This window comes from Lissotriton helveticus, chromosome 10 (assembly GCF_964261635.1).
Source record: "Lissotriton helveticus chromosome 10, aLisHel1.1, whole genome shotgun sequence".
In the NCBI taxonomy this organism is placed as follows: Eukaryota; Metazoa; Chordata; class Amphibia; order Caudata; family Salamandridae; genus Lissotriton; species Lissotriton helveticus.
In genome coordinates, this window is record NC_136071.1 from 187,806,074 (window position 1) to 187,829,430 (window position 23,357).

At 42.4% G+C, this 23,357-nt stretch overlaps 1 protein-coding gene across 1 annotated transcript in view; it reads left to right on the top strand.

The window, feature by feature from the left end:
• Window positions 1-23,357, top strand: part of DNAH3 (dynein axonemal heavy chain 3) — a 660,573-nt gene that overhangs the window by 418,429 nt on the left and 218,787 nt on the right. The window contains exons 39-41 of the mRNA XM_078665068.1: window positions 4,194-4,323; window positions 15,528-15,764; window positions 22,685-22,788. Coding sequence (XP_078521194.1) covers window positions 4,194-4,323; window positions 15,528-15,764; window positions 22,685-22,788 — 471 coding nt within the window. The remainder of the gene's footprint in view (window positions 1-4,193; window positions 4,324-15,527; window positions 15,765-22,684; window positions 22,789-23,357) is intronic.

The following is a 23,357-nucleotide window of genomic DNA, read 5'->3' on the forward strand; positions in this document are numbered from 1 at the left end:
CACCTAATGAAGGGATTTCTGTGTACGGGCTGAGTGAGGAATTTTTGGTTAATGTGAAATAGAATAATGTGGTGGTCCGACCAGTCGACAGGAAGGTTGTGGTCAATAGTAACTGTATCTTTATGAGCTATAATGACATCAAGGATTGAGCCTCTGTTATGAGTTTGTTCTTTGCAGTGCTGGATAAGATTATTATTGTGTAAAAGTTTGTTTAAGGAGTATTGTTCTTGTCATTCCAATGAAGGTTGAGGTTACCTAAGATTATGTTATTAGAGTCCAAGAGTGAGCAGTGTGTTATCAGGTCAGATAGGTGTTCTCCGAAGGTGAGTGTTGCCTGGAATGTGGTAGAGGAAGTGACAGTACTGCGTTGTTCTACTTCAACGTTATGTTGGAGGTTAGATAATCAAATGTGTAGTAGGTGAAGGTGTCAGTTTCAGTAATGGTAATACTGTTCTTGTGGATGATTGTAATGCCACCATGACAATGTTTTGTTCTGGCTTTCTTGATGATAAAAACACAGGGAGGCACTAGGGTGTCTATGATTGGGTAGGAGGATTTGTTCAACCAAGTTTCTGTGATGAACGTGATATCAATGTCATGGTTCAGTATGGTTTCTGTCAATGATGTTGCATGTTTGGTTGCAGATCTGCAGTTTATAAGCATGCAGTTGGTCATTCCCTTGTTGAGCTTCTTAGGGGGAGGCTTCATGGGTATATTGATATGGTGAGCTGGTGGCCTCATCGTTCTTGGTGGGATGTGGTCTCTCCCAAATCCAGTGATAACCTGGATCTTGGAATTGGGGTTGTCTCTGGTTGACGATAAGTCATAAGAATTGGCAAGATCCATCGCCACCCTCAGAGACATTGTGGTTCTTTTTGGTCTCTGAGACTGGTTCTTAAAAGGCTTTGAGCTCTAGCTGTGGGACTGTGTCTTGGGAAGACTTGGGTGTTGATTGTTGGTGACGGTGGGTGGTAGGTGTAAGCGTTGGGCAGGCTCCGGGTGTGTGTTTAGGTTCATTAGGATTTTGTTTATACCCTCTATTACTATCTCTAATTGGCTTTCCATCAGAAAAAGTTTCTGATTAATATTCAGTGAGGAGGGGGTAAGGATGTTTAGTTTCAAGCTTTCTGGTGTGAGGCAGTCCATAGATGGAGAGTGTCTGTCAGTAAGAGTGTGACTCACAGTGTCATTGGTTACAATATTGTTCATGATGGGTATTGTGGACAAGTAGTGTGGGCACTCTTGTCTTGTTTCAGACATCAGAATGGTGAGTACTGATGGTAGGTTGCGAGAGTAGGGTGCATATGTAAGTAGGTCACCCTCAAGAACTGCATTGGGAAAGAGGATCGTAGAATAGGAAGAGTGGAGGGAGAGTCAAAGGGGGTTGTGGAGTCAAATTAGTGATGTTCCTCAGAACTGGTCTGGTTAACATGTCTTTAGTGTGGAAGTGGGGTAGTAATATGGTACAGTAGGTAAGAGATGTGTGGCCACTTAGAGGTGAGGAGGCAGAGAGAGTGGTGGAGGAGGGGGTAAAGTTAAAGTTGTTAGTGTGAGTCTTGAGATTATTTTGTGTTGACACTAGTGGGGGAGGTTGGGTAAGGGAGGGTGAGTTGTGCCAGTGAGTAAAGTGCAAATGGGTAATGGCGTTCCATAGCATAGGGAATAGGGATTCAAATGTGAATTCAGCTTGGCGTCATTGGCTTGAATCAAGGCTATTCCATTTCTGTAGATGGTAGCAGAGATGTTGCCTTTGAACGTAGGAGAGTTAGAGATTGTCACTTTGCAGGTGTGTTGGGTGCTTGTTGTTTCGGATATATGAAGGTAGATCCTTAGTATAGTGTTCCATTTCGCAGGTCGCTGGGTGTGGAAAATTAGATCCGTTTTCTGTTGGCCTTTGGAGGTATTGTAATATGTATCAGCAAACAGTGTTTCAGTGTGTTGTTTAATCAGTCTATGTTTGAAGTTTTTTGTCTCCTTAACTGAGAGATTTGGGGGGATGGTGATGGAGAAAGAGTTTGGACCATGAGGTTTCATGCACTTGGCCATTGAAGAGCAGAGGTATGTTGATGGGGCAGGCACCATCTTACCCTCAGGGAGTGCCCTAATGTATTTTAAGAGTAGAAGGAGGCTGACTCCAACCAGGAGGTATACCCTGGATATTGGTGTAGGAGGGATAGAACAAGGCCATGCTTGAGGTAGGGCTGGAATCAGTCCAGTCCCAAATGGCTGAGAGTTTGGGAGCTTAATGAGAATGTATTGTTTATTTATTTTATATAGCTTAATTTTGATCCAGCCTACATAGTTGGAGAGAGGCTGGTTCTGTTGTAATTTTAGTGAGTAGGCAGTGTGGTTGAAAAATTGGTTTCCTTTGTCCCTTTCTGTGCTGCAAGGGTAATATTAGTCCTTTGTCAGTTGACTCATTCTTTCTCTTTGTGTGAGTCCTCTTTTAATTTCTCCTGAAAGATCCTGCAAGAGGTTTCCTTCACCCTGGTTCACTTCAATATGGCGCTGGTCCGGCCAAATTGATCAAGATGGCAGTGACTATAGTCCATGGAGTGTTCCAGGTTGCCATGACATGTCTCACTGGGGGGAGAGTCAGCAGCGTCTTTGTGGCATCTGGAGGGTGACTGGAGAGTAAGGTCGAAGTCACCGCAAACCCTGGCGGTGGAGTAGACCTGTTCTCACAGCACAGCTGGGCTTGGACGGCGCAGAGGGCCAGCCACCCCTGACTGGAAACATACAGGTCAGCTCCCTCAAAGCGAGGTCAGCGGTACGAGTGGTTCAGAGAAGCTCTGCACCGATCGCAATCCCCTTTTTTCTTTTATTTGAGCAACAACACTCACAGCCACTAGCTAGCAGGCTCACCTGTGGGTTGGGGGCGGCAACGACCTTGCCTTCCTCCACTCTCCCGACGAACTGCCTACATGCATGGTATTCGATCAGGCTTGAGGATCTGCACAGCCTCCAGAGCCCGCACCCAGCAGTGGACACTCAATGGGATTTATCCCGCGTAGGAGGTGGGCCATGTCCATGTTCAGAGGTGTCCATGTTTAGCGGATAGGGCAGCAGGTCTGCGGAGTAACGTCCCGGTGCTACATCCACGGTAGGTTCCAAGAGCTTGGGCGGAATTGAGGGGGTGGGACAGCAGGGATTTCCAACAAAAAGTTAACCCAAAGCCCGTGAGCTCCTTCCTAGAGCTCCTGCCAGGCGGCCATTTGAGACAGTCTATCTGTCAGACTGTGGTTTATTTTCTTTAGCCCTACTCTCTGTTAGCAGAAATGTACAATTTGATCTTATAGAATTTATATTGTAGACCTAATTCATTGACAGGTATTGAGAGAGTGTAACAGAATCATTGCCCTTTTCTATTTCTATTTACTTATTTCATAATCGTTTCAATCAGAAAGACTGTACTAAGAACCTGTGGTGTCTGTGCATTGTAGACAGTAAGTGGTACATACTAAAGCAGCTGCAGATGTTCACACAACCTGGCAGACGAGAGGCTGACAATAAATCATTCATTCACCTAATGAAGGGAAAAGCTGAGGTTCATTATTTGCCATAAATTACTTAAATTCGCAGTTATCATATCAGGGTTTCATTTGAGGGGGGCAAGGCATTGTTTAAGAGATCTCTTGAAGGTTTTCCTGATGCTACCAGCTCTGAAGCATAAAAAAAAGATGTTCAAATCCAAACGCGCTTTACTTCTTTTTTCTAAAATCTGGATATTTTGGCGTTAGGCATGGCTTCCAGGAAGTACATTAAAAATCAGGGAAAGAACAGCCAGGGCAGAGCAAAGTAATCTAGACATCATGCATTTCTTCATTGTTGTCTAAAAAGCATTGAGTTGTTCCTTCCTTAGTACATTTGATACTTAAGAAATATTTGGGGCAATAATTATTTTCTAGTTAGATATTTGAATATCTTGGTCTGAAGAACTGAATGTAATCTAGAGATTCATGTAAAGCTACTCTATGTAGCACCTCCCAAAATGTTCTTTTTTCTGCAACATGATCAAAGAATCTATTCCCTCAGGTACAAATATTGCTTTTCAAGAAGGAAAAAATACCATATCAGGATTTATACAGATAGAGTATATCGTCTATTGATGGACTGTAATATCTGGGCTTGGTGGCTCATAGAGGATGATGCATTTGAATGACATTCTTTTAAATTCTTTGTATTTCTTTCAGATTAATGACATGTTTAACTGGCTGGTCCAGCCTTGCCTCAACTTTATACGTCTAGAATGTAAGTTCCTGGTGCAGACTTCACCTATTCATCTGACCTACAGCATGATGAGACTATATTCCTGCCTTCTTGGTAAGAGTGGTACTTAATTTACAATGTTAAAAATAAATGGCACGTTGCGATGTGGCTGTGCTTCTACTGGTGTTTTCTGATGCCCAAAATACAGCGCCCCCATTGCCCTGTACCTTTGCGTATGTGTGCAGGGAGGGAGAGTGTAAAGTTTGGGCTGTTCCCCCCATCACAGTCACAAATATTCTCTATATCAATCACAGGCCATTAAAGTGTCATGCTTTCTGCAGGCTAGAGAGAAAGGATTATGTTACTAATAGTACACATCTCAAGGAAAGGATACATTCCAACCACAATATGTGCACATAGATTTGATCTTTGAAATAAAATGGTGTCATGTATCCAGTAAGAATGGTGTTCACCTTGGATATGCAACCCAAAATATCGGTAGGACAGATAATAGAGGACAAAATAATTAAAAAAAATAGCAACTGGTAAGTAACTCTAGGTTTTTTATACTTAATTCCACATATATATATCTGCACTGTACATATATTGTCAAATTTCGTAGCTGTGAATGTAGAAATAGTACATCTATACTTCCCTATATGCACTTGCCTTTGTCTCTTGATATTCTGTCCTCGATATTCTTGTACCACAATGTTGTTGGTGTAAAAATTCGGTAGTACGATCAGTAAGAACCAACATGATTTGAGAGGCCGATATAAGTAGAAATAATCTAAATACAAGAGGTACTCATGTTTTAATAGGGCAAATCTAATGAAACCAGTATTCTTTTTTCTTTCTTTGATGTGTCCCTTTTTTCTTTCTCTATTGGTTATTCACTCACTCTGGATATAAGGTGTACTGTGTACCTGATTTTTGTTTGTATGTTTGGTAGCTCTAATGACCACCTCTTGAGGGATTTATCTTTGGCTTTCATGATGAATAAAGCATTTTATTTCGTTATTGATTGTGCTTTTCTAAAGCAGTGCTTCATCACAAGAAACTAGAGCACTTTACATAGAACTAAACCTACATATTCCAGGTATGTTTAACAGAGTGACCAGGGGGTCAACCAAACTGTAAGAAGAAGAGCGGAGTGGAGAGAGGAGGTGAAGCGAGAGAGTTGTTAGAGGATAAACATTGTGAGCAGCAAACCTGTAGTTACATAGTAACAATTATTCATGCTCTTGATATAGGTTTTAGGGGTGTTTTTTTTTACAGAGTTTTATATAGCGCGAACTAGACCCGAACTAAATCGGGTATCAGAGCGCTTTACATAGCACCAGTTACGTTACATGAGGACACGCATTCATTTTAGGCACGTGGAGATTAAGTGATTTGCCCAGAATCACAGGAGGTTTTTGGCATCGTTACCGAGACTCGAACCCAGATCCCCAGGTCCGAGGTCGAGCGCCCTACCCGCCCTTGCCCCATCTCCCTTGGTGGTACTCCCATGCACGCGTCCTGCACTGTTTGCATCCATTGACTTCCCAGTCGCAAGGATGAGTAGCCATCCCTGGACTGGTGAATAGTGACGAACAGCACAGTGTCACGAGGGAACATGGTGCCGTGTCAGGGTTCCCAAATCTGAAACTCACCTCGCTCAATGTGCGCCTGTAATTTACCGCAGTGGGGGATGCAGGCTCGGTTGTAGGAAGACCAGGGTTGTGTTCGCCCATTGCAGGTCTCTTAGAGTACTCTGCAGGCGTCCAGGAAAGAGTTCGGAAGTTGCCGGTCTAGCCTCTCGCAGGCCATTGAAGGCGCAAGGACAGACTCGGCTGTGAAGTGCACTGGCAGCGTTCTGAGCTGTGCACTTCACCAACGATTTTGCAGAGTGTGCTCGTCCCGCGCTTGCGCTTAGTCAGTCAGGGTTAGTGTAGAAGTATTTCACTGAGCTTGCGCAGAAGTTAGCTTAGGGTAGTTTTTGTTTCGGATGCGTCAGTTTAGTTAGTTAGAATTTTTCATAGGAATTACGGATTAGGAGTTCTACTCAAAAGATAGAAAAGAAAGAAGTATCCAAGAAAGTAAGAAGTCGCTCACCCGTTCCTCACATAGAAAACCAGTGACTTGGAAGTTTCTTCATTTACTCCAGAACAGCAACTATAAGCCTGTAAAGAAAGATATGTTAATAAAATGTGATGTTATATAAGAATAGGCACAACTAGAAAAAGATAATTGGAAAACAAGCATAACAATAAAAGAAAGAAAGAAGAAAACTAAAAAGAAGAAAAGCAAAGGTCTTAGCTTAAAGGGTAAGAGAGAAGGAAAGAGAGAAAATCAATATGTTTTAAGAAAAGAAGAAAAAGCAAAAAGGTTTATGAAGTTAGTAATTATATGTTGTTTTTAACTTACAGTGCACACAAGAAATACTAACAATGAGTCAGAGCCAGGAAGACGCTGACAACTGGCGTAGAAGTGAACCACAAGAAGCCAGGCATTCTCTTCTCTGTCTCTGTCTCCATCCCCTTTCCCCCGGCAGGGTTCACGTGAGCACTTGTATTAGGGCTCGGTGGAGGTCTGTTGGGGGAATTGGGAAAATTCATCATTCTGTTCCTGTAAATACCAGGAAGGTTTGTGAGTACACTAGTGGGGCCTGACAGAGTGAAGTGCCCACATTTAAAAAAACACACCTGAGCAGCATGGCAGAGGGTTACGACTTAAAAAGTTTAGGTAAGATTTTAGAAGTAATACAGCAAGAGTTAATTCAACAAGTTGGTGGTTGAGACCGAATGGCCAGAAAGCAAGAGAGCAGCCTTATTTTATCATGGTTTGAAGGATGATCTGAAGGACGCCTTAGCACAAATTCCCAATCGTCCTACAGAGGTGTCTGCTTTGATTGACTTAGTCCTGGAAATAGATTATCGACAAACAGAAAAAAAAAGGTAAAAAAAGAAGATAATTCCATCCGAGTATTTCCAGGTTTGATTGTGTAAGAACAGAGGTCGTGAAATCGTTTGAGAAAGAGCTAGGAATCGAACCGATGCAAATTGGAACAATAAGAGGCCCCCTTTCCAAAGAAGAGAAGGAAAAAAGAAGGCAAAATAACCTTTGTATTTACTGTGGAACTAGTGGGCCTTTTGTAAATGATTGTCCAAAGAAGCCCAAGCTCTTCAAGAAGGAAAACTTGCAGCACCACCAGTAGGAGGAGGGGGACTGGCGGATGCGAAAGGAGAAACAACTCCAAATAGTCATCAAGTTGTGAATACCTTACAATTTTCTGCTCCGCATCTGATCTTAACTATAACAATAACATTTGGGGAAAAGACCCTTCAAGGTGCAGCTGTGATGTTGTATTCTGGGGCTACCGGAAATGTTTGTGATCTCAAATTTACCTCCAAAGTGGGCTTAGAAGCATTTGAAAAGGCCAAAAGTGAAGCCGTAAGGGCTGTGGATGGAATTGACTTATCGTCTGGTCCTGTCATCAGCTACACTGAGCCTGTCAAACTAATTTCCACTGAAGGCCATCGTGAAGAGATACAGTTTACCCTCATTGATGCCCCCAATTACAACTCATTCTGGGACTACCTTGGCTTACCGAACATAGCCCCATGATAAGTTGGAGTGAGAGAACAGTGGCGTTAGACTCCAGTTATTGCACCGAACATTGCTATCACAAAAGGATGGAGAGAAAGAGTGAGAATCCGGCCACTCTTTTGTGAGAGAACAAGATGATGGTATGTGTTGTCCAAATAGTGGAATATCAAAAGTTTGCAGATGTGTTCAGTGAAAGGAAGTCAAAGAAACTGCAGCCACATTGATCTTATGATTTTAAAATTGACCTGGTACCAGGGGCAAACCTATCTTGTAGTAGAATCTACGCCCTCACTGAAGTGGAGAATCAGTATCTGAAGGATTATCTGCACAAATTTCTGGAAAATTGATTCAGTCGACCCTCACAGTCTCCCGGGCTCATCGCCACTCTTCTTCGTTCCCAAAAGGGATGGAGAATTGAGACCCTGTATTGACTACTGAGTACCGAATAGGATAACCACAAAGAATTGCTACCCCTTATCTTTGACCTCAGTCTTACTCAATCAACTGAAAGTTGCAAAGATTTTTACAAAAATAGATTTGTGGTGTGCCTATCATCTGATAAGAGAGCATGAAGGAGACAAGTGGAAGACGGCCTTCAGAATCAAATATGGATTATTTGAGTAATGCTATATAGTCTCTCTAACGCCCTAGTGGCCTTCCAATATTTTATCAACGACATATCAAAGGAATTTATTGACCAGTGTGCCATAGTGTACATTGACAATAGCCTGATCTACTCTTTTACAGAAGAGGTACATCAATTGCAAGTTAAAAGAATTTGACAATAATTAAGAGAAAATAGTCTGTACGCAAAGTTGGAGAAATGTGCTTTTGGAGTGAAGTCGGTGGACTTCTTAGGATTTATAATCGCTCCAGAGAGCCTGACCATGGATAAGAGGAAGATTGGAGCAGTGCTTGACTGGACGCCACCCGCTGCAGTGAAGAAGATACAAAGCTTTATAGACTTTGCAAACTTCTACATGAGTTTCATTAAAGACTTTTCTAAAAAGGTCATACCTATAACCAAACTCTTGAAAAAAGGAATTCCTTTTCAGTGGACAGCAGAGGCTGATGAGGCCTTTCAGGCTTTAAAGAAAAGTTTTACCTCTGCACCTGTTTTACTACATGCAGATCCGAGTCAGCCCTTTTATTTAGAAACCGATGCCTCAGAACAAGCTATTGGAGGAGTATTGTCGCAACGACATAAGTATACCGGATTGTTGCATCCAATTGCATATTGTTCAAGAAAACTACCTCTGGCATAAATAATTTACACCATTACGGAAAAAGAACTATTAGCCATAAAGGATGCATTTGAGGAGTAGCGACACTATATCATAGGCACAAAACATTTGGTCACAGTGTTTACTGACCACAGGAATTTGCCATTTTTTAAATCAACCAGAACCGTGACTCCACAACAACTACGTTGGTTCTTATACTTCGCTGACTATGACTTTGTCATCACATTCCGACCAGGCAAAAATAATGGAAAGGCTGATGCATTGTCCAGAATAGACACTGAAGGGAAGAAGATATTATTGAATGAACAGAGGATCACTCCAGAAAACAAAACCATCAGGCCATCATCAAGGAATCTTTTGAAAAAAGGATCAGAAAAGAAATGACACCTGAGGAAATGCAAGAGTGGGTTGTAGAAGATCCAAAGAGAGTAATTTGCCAACAATTGCCCTTTCACGCGGAAACCTTATATTTACAAACCCGAGAACTCCAACAGCAGGCATTGTTTGACTGTCACGATAGCCCCTTAGCCGGTCACCAAGTAATTCCTCGAACTGAAGAATTACTGATGAGACGGTTTTGGTGGCCTAGTTTGGTAAAGGATGTTCAGCAATATGTGGGAGGATGCAAGCCTTGTGCTCGAGGAAAGTCGGATTGACGGGCCTCTTAGGGTTTATTCTATGTAAAAAAGATTCCTAGACAATTATGTAAATGATAGATGATTGCAGAATATGTGTCTATCAGTTCAAAACAGGTAGTGTCAAGCTTAAACAATCAAATATAGTCAAAACAAATTATATTAGAAAGGGTATATTTTATTCAATTATTCATACATTTCATTAAAAATTTGTGCAAAATATCTAATACACCTATGTTTAAAAACATATAAACAACAATTCTTTTCAATAAAACCCAGTGAACAATGGTGTGGCAGAGAATTACATAAAGCTCTGCCAGAGAGTGAACCACAAGAAGCAAAGCGAAGCAGTCTCTTCTCTGTCCCCATCCCCTTTCCCCCAGCAGGGTGCACCTGAGCACTTGTTGTATTAGGGCTCGGGTGGAGGTCTGTTGGGGGAATTGGGAAAGTTCAGCATTCAGCTCCTGTGAGTACGAGGAAAGATTGTGAGTACATTAGTGGTGCCTGACATACCGGTGCATCTGTGCTGTTTGGAGCTTAGCCAGCTGCAGGCATGGTAGGTAGGGACTTTCTTATTCCTTTTGAAGGTTAGTCAGCTACAGACATGGCAAGAACTTCTTTCAAATAGGCTAAAAAGTAAACTCATTTAACATCGTTAAGCAACTGAGAGTCAGTCTTTTTTACTGTAATGTGTTCAGAATTACTTTCAGTAGAGTGTACATAAGAAGCTCAAACAGTTCTTAGTGTGACAAATATATTCACTGAAAAGAACTAAGTATAACTTACATCCCCGCAATGCACTGCTTATGATTTCACATATTACATCACTCATACCATGGTCATTGACATCACTGATGATATCATTGATGCCATCTCAAATGACATCATTGATGACATCACTGACTATAATCTCTCATACACCCACTCACACACATATCCATTCACAGACCCATACAACTACTTACACACATTCACTGACAAAACGGCCATTCACACAACCAGGCACTCACTCATACAGCCACTCACACACCTGCAAAATCACACACCCACTCATGGGTATGTGAGTGAGTGTGTCTGTGAATGGAGGCATAAGTGTCTGAGTGAGTCTGTGAGTCAGTACATAAGTCTCTGACTGGGTCTGAGAGTGGGTGCATGAGTGTCTTTGAAAGTCTGTGAGTGGATGGATGAGTCTCCGAGAGGGAGAGTGAGTGAATTTGTGAGTGTCTGAGTGGGTCTGTCAATGGGTTCGTGGTAAAAGAAGGGAGCACGCGGAAGCAGGTCCTCGGGCAAGTTCCTCTTTGACAGTCCTCCTGTTCAGCTTGCCCGCAGTCCGCTACCATCTGCTGTTTTCAATTTTGTGCCTCCTCTGCTCATTTCCATCTTGTTTTTCTGCCTCTTCTCTGCTCGCTTCTGCCCTCTATTTTGCTTCTTTCTGTTCATTATGCCCATTATTTTGCCTCTTTCTGCTCACTCCTGACCTTTATTCTGCCTCTTACTGATTGTTTCTGACCTCTATTTTGCTGCTTTCTGCTCATTCAGCCTGTTATTTTGCATCATTCTGCTTTCTACTGACCTTTATTTTGCCTCTTCCTGCTCTTTTCTGACCTTATTTCTGCCTTATGCTGCTGGTTTCTGATCTCTAGTTTGCCTCTTTCTGTTGTTTTCTGACCTTTATTCTTCCTCTTTCTGCTCCCTTCTGACCTTTATTCTGCGTTTTTCTGCTAGTTTCTGACCTTTATTTTTCCCCTTTCTGCTTGTTTCTGACCATTATTCTGCTTGTTTCTGAACTTTATTCCGCCTCTTGTTGCTTGTTTCTGACCGTTATTTTGCCTCTTTCTGCTCCCTTCTGACTTTTAATTTGCCTCTTTTGGTATGTTTCTCAGCTTAGTTTTGCCTCTTTCTGCTGGTTTTGATCTCTAATTTGACTCTTTCTGCTCGTTACTCACCTTTATTTTGCCTCTTTCTGTTTGTTTCTGACCTGTATTCTGCCTCTTTCTGCTCCCTTCTGACCTTTAATTTGCCTCTCTTTTCCCCGGGACCACGGGGCAGCTTCAAGGCCCCCGCAGTCCCAGCTGCTCTCTGCCTCCTGCGGGAGACGGAATGCCTATTGCACTCAAGGAGGTGCTTGAAATGCAGCTCCCTGTGTGCAAGGGCAATAGTTTCAACTCTTTCCTTGCCCTCAGACATCCAATAGTGGCCAGCTCGCACTGATGGCCCTGCTGGTATTTTGCACTCAGCCTCCCACAACAAGTTTTCAAGAGAAGCATCTCAGATTTACATAGTTTGATTGCCCCTTCAAGTCAATGCAGTGCAATCAATAAATAAAAGTTTGATTGATCATTTGAGCAAAATTATTTAAAACAATCTAGAGCTCGATATTGTCACTGAAAAATAATATCATTTTACATACATCATACACAATCAGTGAGAATCAAACAATTAACCATCAAACAAGTCCAATTCATTAAAAAAAGAAAAAGGTAAAATTGCAGCCCTCTTTAAAATGTTCATAACACAGGTATTTGTTCAAATTCTTTCTAAATATACACATGTCTCATACCTACTATGACTGGCAGAGAACTCCACATAGTCAGTCTTGCAAGAACGTGACACACTTAATCATGTCCTTCTCTTTAAATTTTGAAGTTGGAATTCAAGTTTTGGTTTAGTGTTAAATGTGACTTACACCTGGAAAATGTCCTTATGTAAGCATAGTGACCATGCAACTGGTTCCCAACGGAGCAATGCATGTGCACAAGGGTGTTCTCTTTGTCCCTATTGAACACTTTCTCACATGGATTTGCAGAGGTGAGCATTTCCATTGAAATAGGACATGCAATCCACATTTAGGGCCAAATTACGAGAATTTGGCAGAGAAAACCACCGCACCACTGCTCCGCCAAAGCTCGCAGTACTTGCCTGCCAGACTACAATTTATTCATAGTCTGGCGGGCGGGGTGGCAGTTCCCATTGCGATGACCTTTAAAAGGCAGCAGTGACTTTTTAAAAGGCATCGCAATGGGAACGCCTCTGCTGTTATATGGAATGGGTATCTAAGAAATGTTAAAATCCTTCGAGGGAGACGAAAATCGTGAATTGTTACACTGAAGCGGCGATTTACCAGTGCATCGGAGAAGCCTTTTCCAATACAATAAACAGTAACTTTGTTTCAAACTAAGTAAATTGTTACAGTGTCGGACTCATTTATCCAGTTGAAAATCTCTATCTCTGCAACAAAAATGGGACAACCTTTGAGATCACGAGGCACCCACTAAAAAAGCATGGAATGTTATCATCGTTCACCCTCTCCTTGAAAGCATTTGAATAAACATTCCCGATGGGAAAGAAAACTTCAATCACAAAACTCGGATTTCCCAGTCACCAGCCCTGAAGAGAGTCCTGAAATTATGACAGGGACTTGAAATGCATGGGCGTTTAACCCCTACTGGGTCCTTCAAGTGACAGATGTTTATGATGAGCATGTTTTTTTAATGTTTGCATGCCCACTAGACATGTAAATGTATTCCCAGTAGGTTACAGCCGTTATAGTCAATTGCCAAAAAATGATGAATTTATGTACACAATTGGCTGTTATGTTTTGAATTGTTTTTGACTGGTTATAATGTGGTCATTAGTTTGTTTAACGTCAACAATGTCCGAGCGGGCTATAGCGATGCAGTGGGGATCCACCATAAGGTTGTCAACGATTGGATGGGTTGTATAGATGAATAGATGCATGTTTGCAGAGAAAGAAGTCTATAAACAAAGGAGATGCCCCAAGAAATGGGACAAAAAATGGGGAGGGTGGAATGCTTTTAGAGGTGAAATATGTACTTCTCCCACTGAAGATATGGCGATGAGAAGATCCCGACCTAGCACCCTCTAATAATTGAGATTTACATTGTACCAAAGATAATGGAATGTATTGTATGACCCTTGAACTTTATTGTGATGAAGTAATGATGAGTCTGTGCTATATTTTAATAAACAAATGTTAAAAAAAAAAACAATTTATGTTTCAAAAATGCATTTTGTTATTGGTGAAACATCGTATCTTTTTTTACAAGATATGATTATTCAATGTGTTATGATTAGAATGTTTTTTCTGTACAAAGTAATTAAATTGCATCAGACCATTCTAATAAGATAAAGGTCTTGGACTGTTTTATTCTTTAAAACAGCATTTTTCAAACAGCAGGTCAGGTTACACTTTGTTTGTTCATCGTTTTATGGAATGGGGACATGGTCGCTTACAGTACAATAGCACAGTACTGGTTGACTGGGTGACAGGTCGTACTGGAAAGGAAAAGAGGCCCGGGGACAGGGGTATATTTATGAAATAGTGGTGCAGCGCAGGAAGGCAGCTTGCTGCCCTGTATCACTGGGAAAGGCAGGAATGCGCCGTAATTAAGGCATACGATTCCTGTTTTTTACCCCTCGCCGGTGCACAATGAGTTGCCGAGCACCAATGCAGACACCCTTGCACCAGGATTGTTTTTGTGCAGAGAGGCATTTTACTCTTTCCATGTGTGCTGTAGAATGCAGCACATGTAGTAAGAGGAAGTACTGGGGAGAAATAAAGGTATTCCTCCTCCTTACGGCTCTCCTGGGGAGGCGTGTCTTTTTGGTGCATTCCCAGGTTTACACGGTCTTGTAAATGTGGGAATGCGTCAAAACCATGGGAGTTGCCTGGAAACACCCGCACAGAGCCCATGGAATGCCTACCCAGGGCAGAGTAACGCAATGCAGAAATTTGAGCTGCGTTGTGTTACTCAATATTTTCGGAGCCACTCAAAGCCTAGGCAAAGAGTTTTTTTGTGGCTAAACAAATCTGACTTACGGTTTACATCGCTCTTCAAGATCAACACAAACTGGGCCATAAATATGGCCCACGGTTTGTACTTTTTCTGCTAGGTATGGAAGACTGCACAGATTTGAGCTAGATGCAAGCAATGTCTGTTTTATTATCAGGGATATTAACTGTAGAAACCGGCCCAGCAGACCATAAACATAAAACAGGCCCACAAACAGCCCAAAAAACTGACCCACACATTGATTAGTCAGACCAGCCCATCCGGCACTGTCTAATTGCCCTATAGGCCAGTCTGACTCTGCCAGTTGGGCATAGTTTTCATTAGCTTATAGAGGCATTTGATGACCCCATGCTTTTGTTGTAACAGGCTAGTTTTACAGATAAAAGTTGGGAGTCTAAGAGAGAAGCCCCTGACAAGCAGCCGCGGCCGGTAGTGGGAGTACCGGCAGGGCGGCAACGTGGGGAGGGGGAGGGGCAGGGTGAGGGGTTGTAATGTATGAACTACGGACTTTAAAAGGTAAGTAAACATAAAAATAAATAAAACAAATTTTGTTGCACACACTGCATCGCATTTGGTGATGCAGTGTCTGCAACGAAATTCGTTTTATTTATTTTTATGTTTACTTACCTTTTAAAGTCCGTAATCCATACATTACTACCCCACACCCTGCCCCTCCCCCTCCCCACGTCACCGCCCGGCCGGTACTCCCACTACCGGCCGCGGCTGCTGTCAAGGTAGCAATATTTTTTGCACATGTAGGTTTTCTTTAATTTTATATGCACTGGAAGTTGGAATTTGAGATTCATTCTGGTTTCGTTGAGGTTGAGATGGTAAGATGTTGTGCTGCTGTTGTGTTCCATGTCACTTAAAATTGGGGTGTCTGGAAACAAGCAAAATGTTCACAGAAAAGTCAATGTTTAAAGTCCAAGGCTCATTGAAGACAAAGAGGATTATAACATTGAAGGTTCATACTAGAAATGTAGGGTTTTGAGTCGTAAGTGGAATAATTCTAATGATATATTTATATTTTACAGATGAAATCGCAGGCTCTGGTGATGAAGAAAAAGAACCCATGTCAAGTCAGCAAATTACTCTCTGGCTACAAGGACTTTTCCTTTTTACAATGGTTTGGACCATTGGTGGAACCATCAATGATGACAGCAGAAAGAAATTTGATCTTTTTTATCGTAATTTGCTGTCAGGAGCAGACGATCAACATCCGCGGCCCAAAAGTGTAAAACTCACCAAGAATAATATTTTCCCTGATAGAGGTATTTAGTGCTCACATGGTTATGTAGTGTAATGTCTTTATGGCTATAGAAGTCCTATTAACATATTAACAGTATACCTTTTCCTTGCTTCTCTTTCGTGGTGAGTGGTGCATTTCAATGACTACGTGGGGCCATATTGGATGTCGGCTGTCCTATACCTGCCTGTGTTGTTCCATTCTATCAGTTGCTTCTGTCTGGTACAGTGCACCAGTGGCGGCTCCTCCGCTATGGCAGAGGAGTATCGCCACACTGCTTTTAAGCAGTGCAAGGAAGAAGAAACATAAAATGATAATTACTTAGAGTTATTATCATTTTATGCTTCGTGCTGCCTTGCTGGTGGGCAGGCAGGTGGGCGAGGCTGCTATGCTCTTGGAGCAGAGCAGAGGAGGAGTGGTTTGCCCACTCCTAAGTGTGCAATGACTGTTTAGTCAGCACTCTCAGGCTCCCAAATCAGTCATGCACACTTTCACCGTTATCAATGCAGGCTGCATTACAGCCTGTGTGGAGAACAAGTCAAGGCCCCCATTCCCTTGTTGAGTGGCAAACCAGGACGCTCAAAACCAATCGCAACACTGCACTGCAGCATTGTGATTGGTCAGGGGAGCCTGGGTGCTCACCAATCACAACGCAGCATTTCAGCATTGTAATTGCTCAGTGGGGCCTGCTTCCTGTTCTTCGAGTTCTACGAGGAGAGCAGAAACAGAGACGCAGGACCCGGTGGCAAGGTACGTTTTTACTTTTTTATTGCGCGACCCCCTACCCCGCGTAACCCCACCACTTCCTGCGCGACCTGCCCGCTCAGCCACCCACAAGCCGTACTGGCCGCCACTGCTGTGCACTCAATTATGGAAAAAATACACTCTATCAATGCATGCAAAAACTCTGGAAGATGGCACCTGTTGGGTGCCGGGACACTCCCAGGAGCATCTATGCGCTTTATAAATCTGTCTTCATCATCATTGGGGGAAATAGCATTGGTGAAATATAGAGCTGTGGTTTGAAACCGTTGTGCCATCTTTCACTGCCAGCGGCCCGCGACATTCTGAATAAGAGGGAAATATGTGAACCCGCCAGCAGAGGGTTGACAGCGTGGGGGGGTCCCTTGCACCTATAACTCCTTTCCAAATGGCACCATCGGGGAATGCTGATTGTGCTCCACCTCATTTGTGGTACAATTTTAATGCACTGCCAACAGACCCCTGGGCACACGTCAGTAATTTGGTGATGGGCAATGAAACCAAGATGTAAGCTCAAATGCATGGGGCAAAGTCCCCAAGCAAATGAGGGAATGTCCCCTTTGGATCCCGCCAGCACATAATTTGGGCCGGCATAATCCACATTATTGAAGGAAGTGCACCAGTGTCTGTGGCCCCTTCTGTAATACCAGTACGCCTTGAATACCAGGGCGCAAAAGCCAGAAGCAAATGGCCGTTGCACCTGAAGCTATATGTTCCATGTCGGGTTCCTTCATATGAGCAGAACGGTATTGGTGAAGGGTGGTGTGAGTCTGACTCTGGAAACTTTTGGACCCTTTTCCTTTCTCTCATGTGGCTTTAACAAATTGTGCTATGAAGAAATGATGCAATGGATTTCTGAGCCCTCTTCTCCCAATCCCCTTTTTTTAATATCCCACTGTGGTGGCAGTTTTCCGACAGACCCGTTTTTTGTTATTTCTTTACTTCCGTTTGAATTTCCAGCTCTATTTATACTCATCCATATCCCTCTTTCAATTTAGTTTAGCGTCAAATAGGTTACATTGAATTTAATATGCTACGTTTTGTGCCAAAAATGACACACAAAAAGCAGAACATTTGTTACTTTTGGCATTTTTGCTTTTTTGCGTATTTTTTCACACTTTTATGTAATTTAGCACAGCTGTGATTCTGAATGCTCCCAGTTGCCTAACAATGGTGTGTTTCTCACATCCTTTCAGGGGAAGATATAGAGGAAAACTTTGTTTTATCAGAATAGCAATATGCTACATGTGGGCCACAACAATCAGCCATTGCACATTTGACTGTAGGGTTTTAGTCAATCTTTATTTTAGATTCCTATAGTTTCTAAGTTTTGAAAAAACTATTAATACGTGCCAGTTCAGTGCAACCTAAATATAGTGCTGACTTAGGGCCTCATTTATGAGGTTTTGCCGTGGGGCAGTGCCGCAGGCCTTCCTGCTGTGCTACCCTACGGTAAAAGAAAAGGGCAGAAATGTGCCATATCTATCAGATACGGCGCATTCTTGTCCTTTTCCCCTGCACCGGCGTTCAATGGGCTGCAGTGCGTCAACACAGGCACCTTTGCACCATGGTGCAAGCGTGCCTATGTTGCAGGGATGATTATTTTTGTGCAGTAAGGGAAACCTTCCTGCACAAAAACAATCACAAGAGGCTTTCTACTCCTCCTCGTTGCATCTCTCCTTGGTGTACGTTTTTGGCCCTACTTTAGAGTTACGATTTCTCATAAACCTGGGGCAGTGTCAAAAAGCCATGGATGTGGCAGGGAACACTACAGCAACACCCATTGCATGCCCCTTTAATGCAAAAAAACTGAGTTAAAGGGAACAATATTTATATGGAGCAGGCTCCGGTGCCACGGAACATCACAAAAAGTGATGTCCCTTCAGCGCATAAATGAGTCTCTTAGTTGGTAGTACCTCTTTTTGAGCATCTGACTAGTCGCTCTTTGAATTCTTTTTTCATCTGACAGCTTCCATTCTGGCAGTGCCACATATATCAGAGGAGTGAAGTGTTCAGCAGGTTTTGTCAACTGACCGGCCTTAGCAATTTCCCCATAGTCCCAGAACATCACCCATCTGCTTTGTGGACCAAGACATCCATGGGAACCAGCAGTCATCCTACCCCACTAAATATGCAGTTCTGCCAGGTTTCCAATGACGACTTTGGCCATCGGAAACCTTCGACCAATAGACCATCCACCACTACAAAGCCACCGGCAGGTGTAAATGAGGAGCCCACCCTTTTTAGAACAAGGTTTCTAGTGTACGTATGTCACGCTCGGTCCGTGGCTTTCTAATATAGAAAAAAGCATGACCAGCAGGCAGCAACAACATTGCAGTCTGGCAAACATGTATTTTGATGAAAGTGCTCATGCTGCATCAGCGGTGGCATGTCCAGTGAAAACAGCATGCCAGTGTGGCTGCAAACTCCAGGTGCAGCAGCTGCACTTCCACAGGGGAAGCCCTGCTGGTAAATGTTGGGCCTCTGCCATCCAATCTTCTTTGTGTCCCACCCACCCAACCTTGAGTGAGCCTTTAAGTCATTCTATCTTCAAAACATAACTATTACAAGATCAGGCAGTTGTCTGTTCAATGAATGACAATTCTACTGAGGTCAGCTGTGGTTTGCTGTCCTGTTTAAACTGGTCTAGCTGACAGTGGAGTTTCCATCATTAATCTCATCATCTTCAAATCCACTTTAGGCTCGCTACTTTGGTTTGTTGTTTTGGGGGCTGAAAACAAAGTGTACTCACACTCATTGTGGAGGGTAGTTACCACATTTTTACCAACGCTTTAGCAATTTTCATGGTTGGTGATAGCAGGTTTGTATTTGGGAATGCAGGCCTTGTTAACCTGTAACACTCAAAGCTGTGCCTAACAACACTCTTGTTAAGCCCTGTTCAATCCCCCATAATGTAGATCCTTCACTAACCTCTGATTGTGTAATGTGCGGCTGTGCTACATGAAGTTTGTATGGAGATTGTGCACTTAGTGAACGGTGTCCTTTCTTGGGCCACATTGCATGCATGTAGCAGAAAAAGGATGTTCTCTGCATTAGGATGAATGTCATCGTGGCTTCCTATCCTTGGAGCGGTTCTCAGATTGGGAGATATCCATAATGGTTTCATCAATGTCTGGTTTCTTTGCTATTTTTCACATTCTGCCTAGGACTGTGCCCTGCAACATTACCTGACTGAAACCAGTTTGGCTACCTGGGCAGAGAAAGGCCTTGTTCTGCCGTGCAACAGAACGAATCACTTGAGATGTCTAGCCTTAAACTTCCCACATCCCAGTAAAAATTGAATGTGATCCACCAGTCCAATATTGGAAGCCTGGGACTATGTGAAAATGCTTCCTGATCTGGCGGACCATGACAACCTAATTGAAAGGTGATGGGCTACAACTTCTTGTAAGGGTTTTAGGCTTTCCATTGACCTCAGGAGCAACTATTTTGTCCTCATTTGGATTTTAGGAGTAAGCTCAGCTTCAGTGCCTGAGACAGATGCATGCCAAAAGTAGCAGCACCCTGTCCCTTCCGGCTGAGACTTAGCCTTCAGCCACAAGAAAAATCTGAAGAACTGGCCCTGTTTGGAGCACAAGCAGCCAGACTGCTCAATGTGGAAACAAGATACCCTATTTTCTGAAGCTGCTGGCCACCAGAATCAGTATTTTGTTTTCATTTTCTAGCAGGACTGAGACTTTCAGTTGCTGTTCCCAGCCAAGGCTCAGAAGTAGCCTAGTTCCAGAGGAGACAACCCTGTTACTTTGCCCTCCTTAAAGATGAGCTAGCCTGCCTGAAGTGGACCTGTTAACTCAAGGATCAGACCATGGCCCATCCTGTTGAGACGTCTGGAAATCTGGTTGTAATGGAAAGTCTTTTCGGGAACTACACGGGTCTAAAGTCCAGTTGGACTGACTCTGGACTACATTTACAACATTCAAATTGCAGGAGGAAATCACCAGAGGACTACATCTTCTGATGGGCTTGCACATCCGCCTCAGTCTGCTCCCCTATACACATTCACTACAATCCAATAGTGATCGCTGAGGCACGGTCCAGGCGTGGACAGTAAGAATGACTTTCGTAGGTTCTTTAAACCCTTATTGACTTTGTAGAAAACCCATAGCCCCTTTTGGTGTTCCCCTTTTCAATTGAGATACTTAAGGTGCTGCTCTTTGCATAAGTCTGATTATTCAGAAACTGCAGAATTCATACAGTTCCTGAGTTACCACAGTTATGGTTTCAGTCTTACTCAAACAATCTTAACTAGGTTTCCTCAGTTCGGTTTGGGTGCCAATCTGTTCACATTGCTGCCCTTGAATCTGAAACTGAAAACCCTTATCTCCATAGGCGGCTTCCAAAATAGTGGAACTTACGTTTACGAACACCATTAAGTTTCAACAACTTAGCCCATTCGTTTTCCAGTACCTATTGGCAAACTAAACTCAATTGGGTCCTTTAACGGCGCCAGTACCATCTTCTGGAGACATCCGTGCCTTGAAGCCTCGGTACTCTGGGCTACAGTATTGGCTCTGAACCACTGAGCTACTTTAATTGAACCTCTGACAGCCGAAAATCTTTGACAAATCACAGACATATCATAGCCGTTTGAGATTCAGCATAAGCCCCTTCTAACACCTATATCCATTGACTAAAGTAAGAGATCTAAAAACTGTAATAAAACGATTAGACCCAAGGGGATCACATGCTAAAAGCTTTCATGATCCCTGCTCATAGGATGACATTTCCTGCAGACTTTAATAGAAAATGAACTACAGCTCAAAACATAGAGCTGTGTACCAATTACTGAAGGTAAAAGGACAGTGTGTTTTTCTTTCAAGTATATTTGTAATTACCCTAATTAGGACAGATCTGGGTAAATTGTGATGTTTTCCACCCAATCCACTGTGACAAAGAATGCTATCGCTAAGATCTGGATGGAAATGTGTTATATTATTTTAATGTACTTTTATGGCCTGAAAAGACCGAAATAAAGTTAATTGATGATGATGATGATAAATTACCCTACATTTTCCTGCTGAGAATAAATAACTATATTTTTTTAATATGTAAGTTCACATTTCCTGTATCTGAGTGAGTTTAAACATGCTATCACATCTCAGAGTAAACCATAACCATTCAACTAGTCTACTTTTGGACAGCCAGGAGTACTGAAAGTATTTGGCCAACCCAAAATGGATTATTATAGTATCCAGGACCTTGAAACCAAAGTGATAAACATTATTGTTCATTATTTTTCATTATTTGGTGGAATGAGCTGCTACATATGTAGGAGATTTGTAAAGCTGTCACTTGGTCGTCTTTGCATCCTTCCCAATATTGTATTGTCTGGACTTCATTGCAAGAGTGATGGCTTTGTTTGGATAATCGTGATTCCAGGATGGGAAAAGAAAGCGTACACTCTTGTATTTCCTAGAGTTGCATAAGAAGATTTTTCTCAGTGTGTAAAGATTTTCCACGTAGAGAAAAAAGTTTGAAAATGTCCCTTTTACACCCCTCTGTCGTGCATACACCAGAGGATTATCTCTTATTGCACAATCCGCGGAAAGGAGGAAAACTTCAAATGTAACATTCACATCAATTTCCTTATGCAATTTTATTGCAGTTTGTAAATCACCAAAATGCATAGATCTATGAAAATGGAATATGGCAGTCCACGCTTTGTAGATTTTCAAAAGTTAATGTTAATCGGCTATATTGTTTTCTTGGCCAAGGCTTTGGGAATGTCATGTTTAAAGCCATGTAGGGTTTAAGGAGTTAGTTTTCCCATTTTCTTCGAAAATGGAGTAAGCACTCAGTCCAGCTGTGTATGGGAAGGATGTGAATGGTGCTTGCCATGTGAACATGGAGTCTTCTGCCGTTTTCAAAAGGAATCATAGAATCATTAAGTTGAGCAAGAGCCCGGGTCTGCCGGATTATGCTTGACACAGAATTTAGAGTAGTTCTAAGAGAATGAATTGGTATATTTTACCTCTCCAAATTCTTGTGATATCTTGCGCCACCTTGCATGGGTTGCAGGCACTTCACGTCTGTTTTCTTGGTTTAAGTTTATGCAAGAGGCCATATGTGAAAGGTAGTGTGTTAATAAAATTAATACAGTTTGGATATTCCTTGAATTAATTTGTACTAGTTTGTACTAATGAGGTATTTTATAATCCATAGGTACCGTGTATGATTTTTATTTCCATAAGCAAGCTTCAGGACAGTGGAACAACTGGACAGAGTCCATAACTAAAGAAGAACTCACCATCTCTCCAGGAGCAAAGGTATGACCATGATTTTGCTTAATATATCCTTTCTTAAAATATGAAATCAACATGTAAGTCATGTGAGAGGTACTTCAAACACCTCTGGTTAGACATGGCAATGTCCCCAGGTGTCTGTTGGTGCTATCGAACATGCACATTTCTGCATTGGGATACATAAAAAATGTATGTATATTTACACATTTGGAGTTGTCACTGCGAAAGCATGGTTCCTCTTCACTTTCCATTGAAAAGGACTTGGGGCCAGATGTGCAAACATTAGAAATACCAATTTCATAATTGCGATTCTCTCCGACTCGCAGTTAGGAAATCGGTATTCCTAATGTATGAAAGTCAAGGGATTCCTAGTAGGTACAAATCAACCTACGTGAAAAAACAGTAGGGAGAGCAAGGATTTCTGTTCACATGTGTGAACGGGGAGTACTCCTGTACCCCTGGGTATATCAATAGAAACAAAAGAAGGAGTACCACCAGCGTGGAATCACAGATTCCTAATGGGGTGTGAGGTTGTACAAAAGTGAGAAGTTCTCCTTTTGTTAAAAAACCCCTCACTCACCACCTAGTGGTGA